Source organism: Tupaia chinensis, unplaced genomic scaffold (assembly GCF_000334495.1).
Source record: "Tupaia chinensis unplaced genomic scaffold, TupChi_1.0 Scaffold000253_1, whole genome shotgun sequence".
NCBI lineage: Eukaryota > Metazoa > Chordata > Mammalia > Scandentia > Tupaiidae > Tupaia > Tupaia belangeri.
Genome location: NW_006159733.1, coordinates 1,199,686 through 1,210,641, shown reverse-complemented (window position 1 = coordinate 1,210,641; position 10,956 = coordinate 1,199,686). Strand labels below are relative to the sequence as shown.

Below are 10,956 nucleotides of genomic sequence, written 5' to 3'. Positions count from 1 at the left end.
ATATACTGTCCCTCTTTGGTTAAATTAAAATAAATAAATAAAGTTAAATAAAATTCTTCAAAACTCCCCCAAAACCCATAACACAAGAAAAGCCTATTATTTCTAGCCAAAGAGCCAGGAAAGGGCAGCCTAGCAGGACAGAAAACTGTGGCCAGTACCCACTCTACTCCAGCCAAAGGCCACAGAGAACACGGGCCCTGTTTCCACGGCAACAAGCTACCAGTTAATTACGGGCACATGGTTTCCTTTTAATTAATTACTTTTTCTGTCATTTTTCAATTTGCTATAGAGCACATGTGCCCACTGGACAGAAAGAGTGAGGGAAGGAGAGAAAGTAAGACACCCCCACCGCATGAAAGCTGGCCAAGCTGCAATCCTTTCTCTTCCATTTTCCTCTTGCGGTTTGGGCACGCACACACACACGTACTCCCCTGGTGGTTTTCTCTAGCTGCCAAGTCTGGGACTCAGGCTGCGCAGTTAGCCACGTGGGATTCAGCATGTTCGCTACCACGCTATAGTCTGATCCGTAAAGTTTCCTTTTATTTTTTCAGCTACAGGGCTTGTGCACTTGCCAGAGAGAATCCGTGAGAGAGGGAAAGTGAGAAATCGCCCCCCATGGGGGATGGTCACACCACAACCCCTTCTCCTCCATTCTCCTCTTGGGATTTTAGGCATGCACGCACATGTGCTTCACATATGTTTGTTTGTTTCAAGTGGCTGGGTGCGGGACTTACACTGCACAGTCAGCCACGTGGGGTCCAGTACCTTAACCACACCACCTGCTGGCCCCAGGAGTTTCCTTTTAAATTAATATGCCATCCTATCCTATATAACTGTAAATCTGATATAATTTTCAAAGAAAAGTACAGTCCTGCTTGGCACCCTAGACAATTCTGCCTGGCAGAGAGGATTAGAGAAGCCATATAAGAGAATTCATGCCATAAAATAACCTGGACCTTTCCAACCTAGCATTGTAATCAGTAGAGACAGTAAAAGAGCAACCACATCAGAGGGTTATCTTGAGAAAGACTTTGAAGGAAGAAAAAGAGACCGATCTTTGCTAGCAGACAGTAGACAGTAAACCACAGAATACTTGGTAGGCAGGGCTGAATTGAGAAGGATTATGTATGAATTGTGTGCTGGATGTTTGCTTTTCAACAGTTTGAGTAGTTGACATGTAAATATCTTCTCAAAAATATTTAAAACCATACTGTCTCTGTTGTTACAGAGTCGCAAACATACTGTCGCACTAGAAAAATCAAATAATGTATAATAAAACTTTCATCAATATTGAGACCAGCAGGTGATGTAATGGTTATATCACTGGACTCTCATATAGTCAACCGTAACTCGAGTCCCAAACTTACTTGTTTGTTTTTTAATTAGTCAGAGGATATGCACACTCGCCAGAGATATCAAGAGAAGGAAAGTGAGAAAGCAGCCTCACCAGCCATGGGGAATGGTCATACTGTCATCCCTTCTCCATCTCTCCCTCCTGTGAGAATTTTGGGCACACATACGCGTTTCTCGAGCTGCTGGATCAGGGACTCAAACTGTGCTGTCAGCCATGTGGAAGCTAGTACCTTAACCACCAGGCCCTAGGCTGGCCTAGGCTTATTATTTTCTAAACGGAGCAAGCATGTTCCACCTCAGGCCTTTGCATTTGCTACGGCCTCCTCTGGAGTGCTTTCCTCCAGATACACCACCTCCTAGCGCAGGCCTGGAGGGAAGAGGATGATCTGGCTTCTTGCTGTCTCCCTGGGATCAGGGGCAAGCACAGGAAGAGCCACGGCTCCCTCTTACCCTGAAAGCCCAGGTCCTCCCAGTGGTCTCCATGAAGGGCGCAGTCAAACTTGGAGCCTGTCAACTTCTTGTAGATGGTCCGGAGGACTCGGCCATGTGTTGGGTCTTGGCTGTCCAGGCCACCTGCCCCAAAACACACCCACGCTCTGCCGGAGTGCCCCTCACGGAGGACTGGGCGCTTCTCAGAGATGGAAGATCTGGATTGCGCTCAACACCCTATTTGCAGCTCCCTCTCTCGCCCGCCAACAAGGTACATGCAAGACCCCTGGCCCGGCCTCAGCCGCAGGGAGGGCAGACGGTGCTCTCGGCCTGACCGCAGACGCAGCGCTGGCCCGCGGCAGTGCCCATGCACTCACACTGAGCGATGGTCAGGACCAAGTCCCTTTCTTCCCGAAGGGCCTGGTGGAGCTTTGGAGGCCCGAAGAGGCAGTGCCGGAGGGCGGCGAGGCCAGTTCTTCGGACAGTTGGCTGGATCTTTTCCTGGGGAGGAAGTTGCAGGCAATGGGCAGAGTGCAGGCTCATCTGCCTTACCAAACTTACCATCAGGCTTAGACCCAATCTTGCAGGAAGAAGTTCCCCCAGCTCACTGGCTGGTCTTTGGGCAGGGAAGGAGGTGCAGAAGTTGTGAAGACCCACCCACAAGTCTGGAGACAGGCCCTTCCACTCCCAGCTTCTTTGCAAGGAGGAGGAGATGGCCCTACACGTAGGCATTGTCCGGTAGTTCTGTCATTTGGTCCTTTATGCTTTTCCAGAACTATCTATTCCATCCATGGAGGCTGCACGTACCCAGCTGTGGGGAATCCCCCATGCTGTCAGACAAGAACAAGGCCAGGTTTCCCAGCAGGGCTGCAACTACCTTCATCTCTCTCTCTCTCTGTATGTGTCTCTCTCTGTAAAGGTCACACACTACAAAATCCAGCGGCCTCTCAAGTTCCGGGATGAAAGTCTGTGGGGAGGGAGCTGATGGGAGCTCACTAGAGTCAGATGCCTCTGAGGGGAAGCTGGAGCCTCCAGCCACAGCCAGCACTTAAATGGGGTCACGCTGGCTTCTCACACGCACAGCCGCTGCTGCGAGTCTTACCGTATTCTGACACTCTGGATTCTATAAGCCAACCCGATTCCTCTTTCTGCTCCTCCCTCCTGAGCCAGGTTTTAGGTTAAAGATCTGAAATCGCATCCTCTAAACGTACTGTGGCCACTCATGATGTCCCAGGAAAGCCCTAGCGTTGGTTCCCTAAGCTTTCCTCCTTTTTCCTCCTCGACATCTTTCTTTTTTATTTTTTTAAGAGAGATTTTTGCTATAGGGCACATGCACTCGACAGAGAGACAAAGAGACAGAAACCAAGAAGTCACCTCCCTTGTGGGGGAGACCATGCCACAATCCTTTCTCCTCCAGTCTCCTCTGAGGATTCTGGACATGCACACACACATGCCTGGCATGAGTTTCACGCCACTGGGTCCAGGATGTGAACCACAGTAGGCCATGTGGGAGTCCAACGACATAACCATTACACCACCTGCTGGTCCTCCCTCTCCCCATCTTTCCTAACCTCCCAGGCAGCTCCGGCTCACTGGGGGATGGCGGCTTTCCCCCCTGGCCCAGGTCCTCTAGACCTCCTGTTCCTGAGGGGAGGTCCCCAGGTCTCTGAAGGACAGGGCCATTAGGTTCATCTGGGCACAGCCCACCGAGGTTACCAGGGACCTGCTGGAGTCACAGGCCCCTGGCTTCCATAAGCCCGTGCTCCAGGATCTCAGGTGAGACTGGAACCTCAACGGGCGGCTCCCCCTTACTTGCCCAGTGCCCTGCTTAGTGGGATGGAGACCCGGCTGCTGCAACAATGGCATTTTCCTTAAGACCCAAACCTCCCTCCCCTCATACCTTGACATGAGAGAGGTCTGCAGTCTGGAAGTGCTGCAGGGCCTCGCTGAAGGAGATCAGCTGCCCAGGCTGGTCTGGGCTGGCCCGGCTCCCTGTGGCAAAGAGATAGTGCTCTAGGATTCGCAGCGGTGGTCATTCTGTCAGCAGGCATTTACTGTGGGCCTGGCTGTCACCTCCAGGCAAGCACTGGCTTCTAGCTGAGCCTCAGACACCTACAGCGTCAGCCAACCCTCTTTCCGGGGCTGGCCCTATGCTGGGCTCTCCTGGGACCAGGCTGTTCAGGGTCTTGCAAGGCTGCCATCTACAGTGAGTGTGAGGTAGATGTGCCCTGCATGGTGGTCCCCAAATCCCGCCCACCTGTGAAGGGGCAAGTCACTGTCGGAGTGGGTACCCACGTAGGAGTATGCTGCTGGTTTGTTCAGGGACTTTCCTCATTTCTGCTTTGCCACTTCTCAAACCCTGGACAGGACCCCTGTCCCACTCTGTTATAACGCACGGGGAGTTAACATGCAGGTTAGTAACACATGTGGCAGCTGGTCCTGTTCACCGTAAATCTTTCCAGCTCAGAGGGCTGGGGCTACGTGCAGGTCCTAGCTCTACACTCACGGCTCCACTCAAACGTCTCGGAAAGGGACATGAGCCACTTCTCACCTAGCCTTCAAATCTTCCCGGCAGGTGGCTTCAGCCCCACGCCCAGGGACTTCCTTGTGCAGCGAGTGACCTAACCAACTCCACTCAGGAGCCCAGGCTGCCTGCCGTCATCCTCGGCCCAACCTCACCCCCCTGCAGAAGCTGACCCGGCCCAAGGTCCTCCCTGTCTTCCCGCAGGGCCAGACGCCCTTTCCCAATGGCGTGCATTCCCATTCCCCTTAGAGGTAGGATGTCATCATCTCTAGATCTGGAAAAGGAGGATTTATCCCATGCCATGTAGCTAAAATGAGAACACAGAGGAATTCTGTCCCCTGATCCCAGAGTCCCCGGAGAGCAGCCTTTCCCAGCAGGAGGGCTGTATGCATGCGGCATTGTTCCCAGTTACCTGTCTCTGGCTGGATGGTGTCCACGGCTTCCCATTCTTCTTGGGCTCTGAGTACCTCTGTACTCACGACTGCAATAGTGAGAAAAGGAGATCCTCTGAGTTCTAGGTATGTCTGGACCACCATCATATACCCCTGTGACATGGGCCTGCCATGGGTCTTTTCTTTTTTTTTTTTGGAGAGATTTTTGCTATAGAGCGCGTGCGCTCACCAGAAAGACAGAGAGAGACAGAGAGACAGAAAGCGAGAAATCACCCCCCAGGGAGGATGGCCACGCCGCAATCCCTTCTCCTCCATTCTTCTCTCGGGATCTTGGGCATGCATGCACACGCGCCCGGCGTGAGTTTAAGCCACCAGGGTCTGGGACTCGAACTGCAGTCGACTACATGGGAGTCTAGCAAAATAGCCGTTATGCTAACTGCTGGTTCCCCTACCATGCGTCTTGTTGCCCTCCAATCCCCTCTTCAAAAAGCTGCCAAAGGGAGCTTTTGAAAGGGCAGATCTAGGGCTGGCTCCACAGCCTAGTGGTTAAGGGAGCCAGCTCCCACATGGCTGACTGCAGTTTGAATCCAGGCCCCAGAAGCTTAAAGAACACCCTGGGTGCATGTGCAGGTGTGCCCCAAATCCCAATGGAAAAATAGAGGAGAAAGCATCGTGAGATGACCGCACCATTGGAGGAGGTGGTGGGTGGGTGGGCATGATTTATCTCTCTCTGGCAATTAAAAAGAAAAAAAGCGGGGGTGGGGGGGCAGTTCTGACGTCACCTACCTGCTAAAACCCGCCCAGGGATTCTCCATAACCCTCAAGATGAAACCCGTACTCCACAGCACAGCACTGAAGTACCTTCACAACCCAGATCCTGCTCGCCTTTCTAGCAGAGCCACACACACTCTGTGCCCTCTCACCCCCGAGCCTGTGCCAGGCTGCTCTCACTCTGCTGCAGAGGCAGGTCCGGGCACTCCTGCCCGCAGTCCCACCTCCTTCTCCTTCATTAGCTCAGACAGCGCCCTCCCCCGGATGTCTCCTTGGCCCTCACTGATCTGGATCAGGAGCTACTCCTCCATGAGACCCTAACAGCTCATGCCCATCACAGTGCTGTCCCCTACACATGAGGCACAGCGCCATCACGTGGTAGGCACTTGACAAATGCTTGAAGAATAAAGAAATGAATGAATGCGAGTACAATGGCGTGGGGTGGAGAACAAAAGCAGAAGGATACGGGCCAGCAGGTGGCATAGAGGTTAAGGCAGCTGGGTCTCATAAGGCTGGCTGAGTACACGGTTCAAGTCCTGGACCCAGCAGCTTGAAAAACACACTGGGAACCCGTGCATGCATGACCAAAATCCTAAGAAATGGAGAAGGGATTATAATAGGGCCATCCTTCCTGGGGTGGGGGCATTCTCACTGTCTCTCTCTCTCTCTGGCAAGCATACATGCCTTTTGGCAAAGTGAAAAACCAAAACCAAAACCAAAACCAAAACCAAAACCAGCAGCAGGATAGGCTCTCAGCAGTTGTCGCACGGTGCTTTGCTCCAAATCACAGCTGTCACTCTCCGGCTCAAACTGCAAGTGGCATTTTCTGTCACTGGCTTTTCCAACGTGCTGTAAAGGACACTAACCAACAACATCAAGGATGGACAGACTTCACGTGATACCGAAATTCACAATCTCTACAGCCTCAATGGTCAAAGGGTCAAAGTAGGTCAGACAGCTCTTCTCTGCCTCACAGCCATGGCTGGGGATATGACAACAGACTGTTCGGGAATCTGCCTGCAGAGGAAGTACAATGCTAAGCCCGAACAGATAGTGAGGAAGAGAAGGCGACTGGGAAGCAGCAGAGGACAGTTGCTGAAAGCTCAGTTGAGAGCCAAACTGTGAATGTCCCATCCCTGCCACTCATGAGCCTTACGTGGGGACTTCAGAAAATTTGTGGAAAAAGAGAATTAAAGTACAAGTTTATTTGGGTACAAATTTTTTTTTTAAATCCATGAATAGTTTTTTTGAGAGGTTGTTTTTTTTTTTTCACTATAGGGCGGCGTGCGCTCGCCAGACAGACAGAGAGAAAGCGAGAAATCACCCCCCACGGGGGATGGTCATGCCGCAATCCCTTCTCCTCCATTCTCCTCCCAGGATCTTGGGCACGCACGCACACGCGCCCGGCGTGAGTTTTAAGCCACCGGGTCCGGGACGCGAACCACGGTCGACTACGTGGGAGTCCAGCGACATAGCCATTACGCTAACCGCTGGTTCCCCAAGAATAGTTTTTTCATGATACGCATATTCTATGAACTTTCTGAAGAAACTTCATATTTCACATTTGGGCAAGTTCTTTAATCCTCTGTAACCACTCATGGGATAGTTGTGAGAATGAGGCCGCTCTTCAACTTCTTAGGACAGTATGTGGCCATAAGGCAAGGACTCAATCGATGTTGGCTATTATTTCATTTTTTTCCTTCAATTATTTATTTTTCAATAGTTGTACTATAGGGCGCATGCACTCCCCAGAGAGAGAGAGGGAGAGAGCAAGGGAAAATGAGAAATCACCCCCCAGGGAGGACGGCCATGCCGCAATCCCTTCTCCTCCATTCTAGTCTCAGGATTTGGGGCATGCACGCACACATACCCCGTGTGATTGTCCAAGACGCTGTGTCTGGGAATTGAACCACACAGTTGGCCATGTGAGATCCAGTGCTTTAACCTCTATGCCATGTCCTGGCCCTACTCTTTTTTTTTTTTTTGGACCCAACAGAGAGGGAGAGACAGAAGAGAGGAAGAGGGGAAAAGCACCCCCTGGTGGGGGCATGGTCGCACTACAATTTCCCCATCTCATTGGGAGTCTGGACACGCATGTACATGCACTTGGGCTGGGATATGAATCGCGGTCATCCATGTGGAATCCAGCTCCCTTAACCACTAGACCATGAGGCCGGTCTGTTAATTTTCAAGTTGCCTGGTCCAGGAAACAAACCGGTCGGCCATGCGGTATCCCATCACCTTGACCACCATGCATCAGCTGGCCCACTTTCAGTATGCCGGACCCTTGGGAGATGAAAAGAGGAACACAAATGGCTGAACACAGAGAAGAGGTGAACAGCAGCAAGGAGTGCTTAGTATGATGCCGCTGAGCAGGGCCTCCCTACCTGTCACCACCTACTGCACTTTACTGATTCTTGCATTGTTGTTGTTTTTTTAATAGCGTTGCCACAGCCCGATGCTCCTGCCTGGGTCTCCCAGCTGGGACCACAGGCATGAATGGCCGTGCCTAGCTCTCTTTTTCTTCGTATTTCTGGAGATTACATTTTCAGTGATTTAATGATGACAGTCCATACCAAGGAGCACTCACTGTGATTTATATTTTGTGTGCTAATCGTTTTATCTACATGGTCTCATTTGATCCTTACAAAATTCCTATCATTTGGGTTCTGGTGTAATTTCTGGTTTTGTTTTTAAGAATTATTTTATTTATTCATTCATTTATTCTCATTCGACCAGAGAAAGACACACAGAGAGAAGGAAAGTGAGAAAGTAAACCACCAGGTCCAGGACTCGAACCATGGTCAGTCATGTGGGAGTGTCCAGTGCCTTCACCACATCACCTGCTGTTTTATAGATGAGGACAGTGAGAGTTACAAAGGTTAAGTAATCCTCCAATGGGTGGTGCGGAAGCAAAGGTGGCTGGATCCTACATGGCCGACTTTACAGTTTGAGTCCTGGATCTGGCGGCTTGAAAAATCATGAGTGTGGGTCCAAAACCCCCAAAGGAGAATGGAGGAAAAGGAACCCATGGGGGGTGATTTCTCACTTTCCCTCCCTTTCTCTCTGGTGAGCACATGTGCCCTATAGCAAAACTAAAAAACAAAACAAACACGAATACAAAGATTAAGTAACTTGCTCAAGGTCAGGTAGGTAAGAGAGGCAGGGTTTAAACCAGAGTGTCTCATTCCAGACCTGGTGAATGCGCTTTCCTCCATAACAAATTAGCAAGTGGAAGGAGCAAGTCACTAGCAAAAAAAGGATCAGAACTCAGGTCTCTTATTCTTAATCCAGTGTGGATTCTAATTTTCCTGGAGGAATGATAAATCTATAAACCTCTGTAGAACAAGGACCGAGAGAAATTAACAATGAAAAGTAGATCCATGGGAAGGTCTGCTTTGGTCCTACTGGTGTCCAGGGCCCTGCAGGGATCTTACCAGCTGGCTCCCATCCGTTAGCGTCTGTTGTCAGGGCCTGGAGAATGCCGTGGTTCCTCAGTTCTGAGATCTGTAGAGACGGCTGCCCTTTAGCGTCAGGCTGGACTCCCCGCCACCCCCAGCACAAGCACTTCCCACCCACTCTACTGAATATCCTCCAAACTGGAGAGAGAAGGACTCTAGGGGCTGGCAGGTGGCATGGTGGTTAAAGGCACTAGATTCCCACATGGCTGACTGCAGTTCGAGTCCTGGACTGGATGGCTTGCTTTCTTACTTTTCCTCTGTCTCTCTCTCTGGTCAAATTAAAATAAGTCAAGATATAAATGAAATGAAATAATTCTTTGGGGTGTGGCGGGGGGGAAGAACTCTAGTCTGCCTTGAGGGCTTGATTAAAGTCAATGTGAAAGTGAGGTACCTGGAAAACTTCAACTACAACATAGAAGTTGGGTGACATGGGGGACAAGCATATACCCAAATAAACAAAAATGCACCCAAACGCATGCGAGACTGGTGTGCCTTTGGTATTCTCACTGGGTTTTATACTCTGCTTCATTACAGTGATGGCATTGTTAGACAGAGGTCTTGCATGTGTGCCCTGTCCCCTTGCCCCAAGTGGGTTCATGCCGTCCTCGCGGCCCTGGTGCCTAACGTGGTCCTGGTGCCACACGGCAGCAAGCTGTGTTCACAGGAGGCACTGCGGCCCGGGTCGCACGTACGGGAATTCCTCTGAAATTCGGGAGAACACCGTTGTCCTTGTCATATGATGGAGAACACCCGGCAGAACTGTAAGACAGACCAGCGTCAATCTTCCGGGCACACGGCGATTCCCCCAAGGCACTAGTTTCAGTGTTACACCTTTTCCCAGTACCACAAAAAATAAAAGAGCTTCAAAGAGGTCAAGAGTAAGGAACAGGCCTTTCAGGAAATAGGACAACTAAAAGGCTTTCTACCCAGACTTCACATTCCTGCCCCCACCCCCCCACCGCCCAATCTAGCCACGGTCAGAGTCATCCTCAAATTTCCATGGAATTTGCTGCACAAAGAGAACAATAACGGTACTGCTTAGAGACTCCTGCCTAAAAGAGCTTCAAAGAGGTCAAGAGTAAGGAACAGGCCTTTCAGGAAATAGGACAACTAAAAGGCTTTCTACCCAGACTTCACATTCCTGCCCCCACCCCCCCACCGCCCAATCTAGCCACGGTCAGAGTCATCCTCAAATTTCCATGGAATTTGCTGCACAAAGAGAACAATAACGGTACTGCTTAGAGACTCCTGCCTGCCTCTGAATCTCAGATTGAACTCCAAACACTACAAAAAAAACATATAATCCATCAGATGCCCAGAAACCACTGCAGACACAAGAAATATGAGAAGCCAAGAAAATATCTCTCTCCTAAGAGAAAAGAATAATTCCTCATCCCCCACAGACAATACAAGGGAACTCGTGGAAATGTCAGATAAAGAATTTAAAATATTGGGAACCAGCAGTTAGCGTAATGGCTATGTCGCTGAACTCCCACGTAGTTGACCATGGTTCGCATCCCGGACCCAGTGGCTTAAAACTCACGCCGGGCGCGTGTTGCGTGCGTGCCCAAGATCCCGAGAGGATAATGGAGGAGAAGGGATTGCGGCATGGTCATCCCCTCTGGGGGGTGATTTCTCGCTTTCTGTCTCTCTGTCTCTCTCTGTTTGTGTGGCGAGTGCATGTGCCCTATAGCAAAAACCTTTCAAAAAAACATTAGTATTTTTCTCTTTATGACAGAATGTATGTGCGAGCACTGTGATCAAATGCAAGAAATAAAAAGATAAAAATCAGCTCATGATCCTCAGAAAAAAAAGTCTGACATCACCTTATGTGAGCCCGACTGCACCTGACAGAATCAGACAGGCTTTGAGCCCGCAGCCGCATCCTAGTAATTTATCCAACAGATCCACTCACCCGTGTTAGAGACATTTCCAGGGACAATGTCATTCATGGCAGCACTGTTTCTTTTTTCTTTTGTTTTTTTAATTATTTTATTTATTTTTTTATTTTTTTTTTTTTACATGA

The 10,956-nt window shown here is 50.1% G+C and overlaps 1 protein-coding gene across 1 annotated transcript in view; it reads right to left on the bottom strand.

The window, feature by feature from the left end:
- ELMOD3 (ELMO domain containing 3) overlaps nucleotides 1-10,956 on the bottom strand; it is a gene marked incomplete in the record, with an annotated part of 26,708 nt that overhangs the window by 8,617 nt on the left and 7,135 nt on the right. The window contains 6 exon segments of the mRNA XM_014588031.2: nucleotides 1,804-1,926; nucleotides 2,160-2,283; nucleotides 3,683-3,774; nucleotides 4,719-4,787; nucleotides 8,907-8,976; nucleotides 9,623-9,688. Of these exon segments, the coding sequence (XP_014443517.1) occupies nucleotides 1,804-1,926; nucleotides 2,160-2,283; nucleotides 3,683-3,774; nucleotides 4,719-4,787; nucleotides 8,907-8,976; nucleotides 9,623-9,688 (544 nt within the window).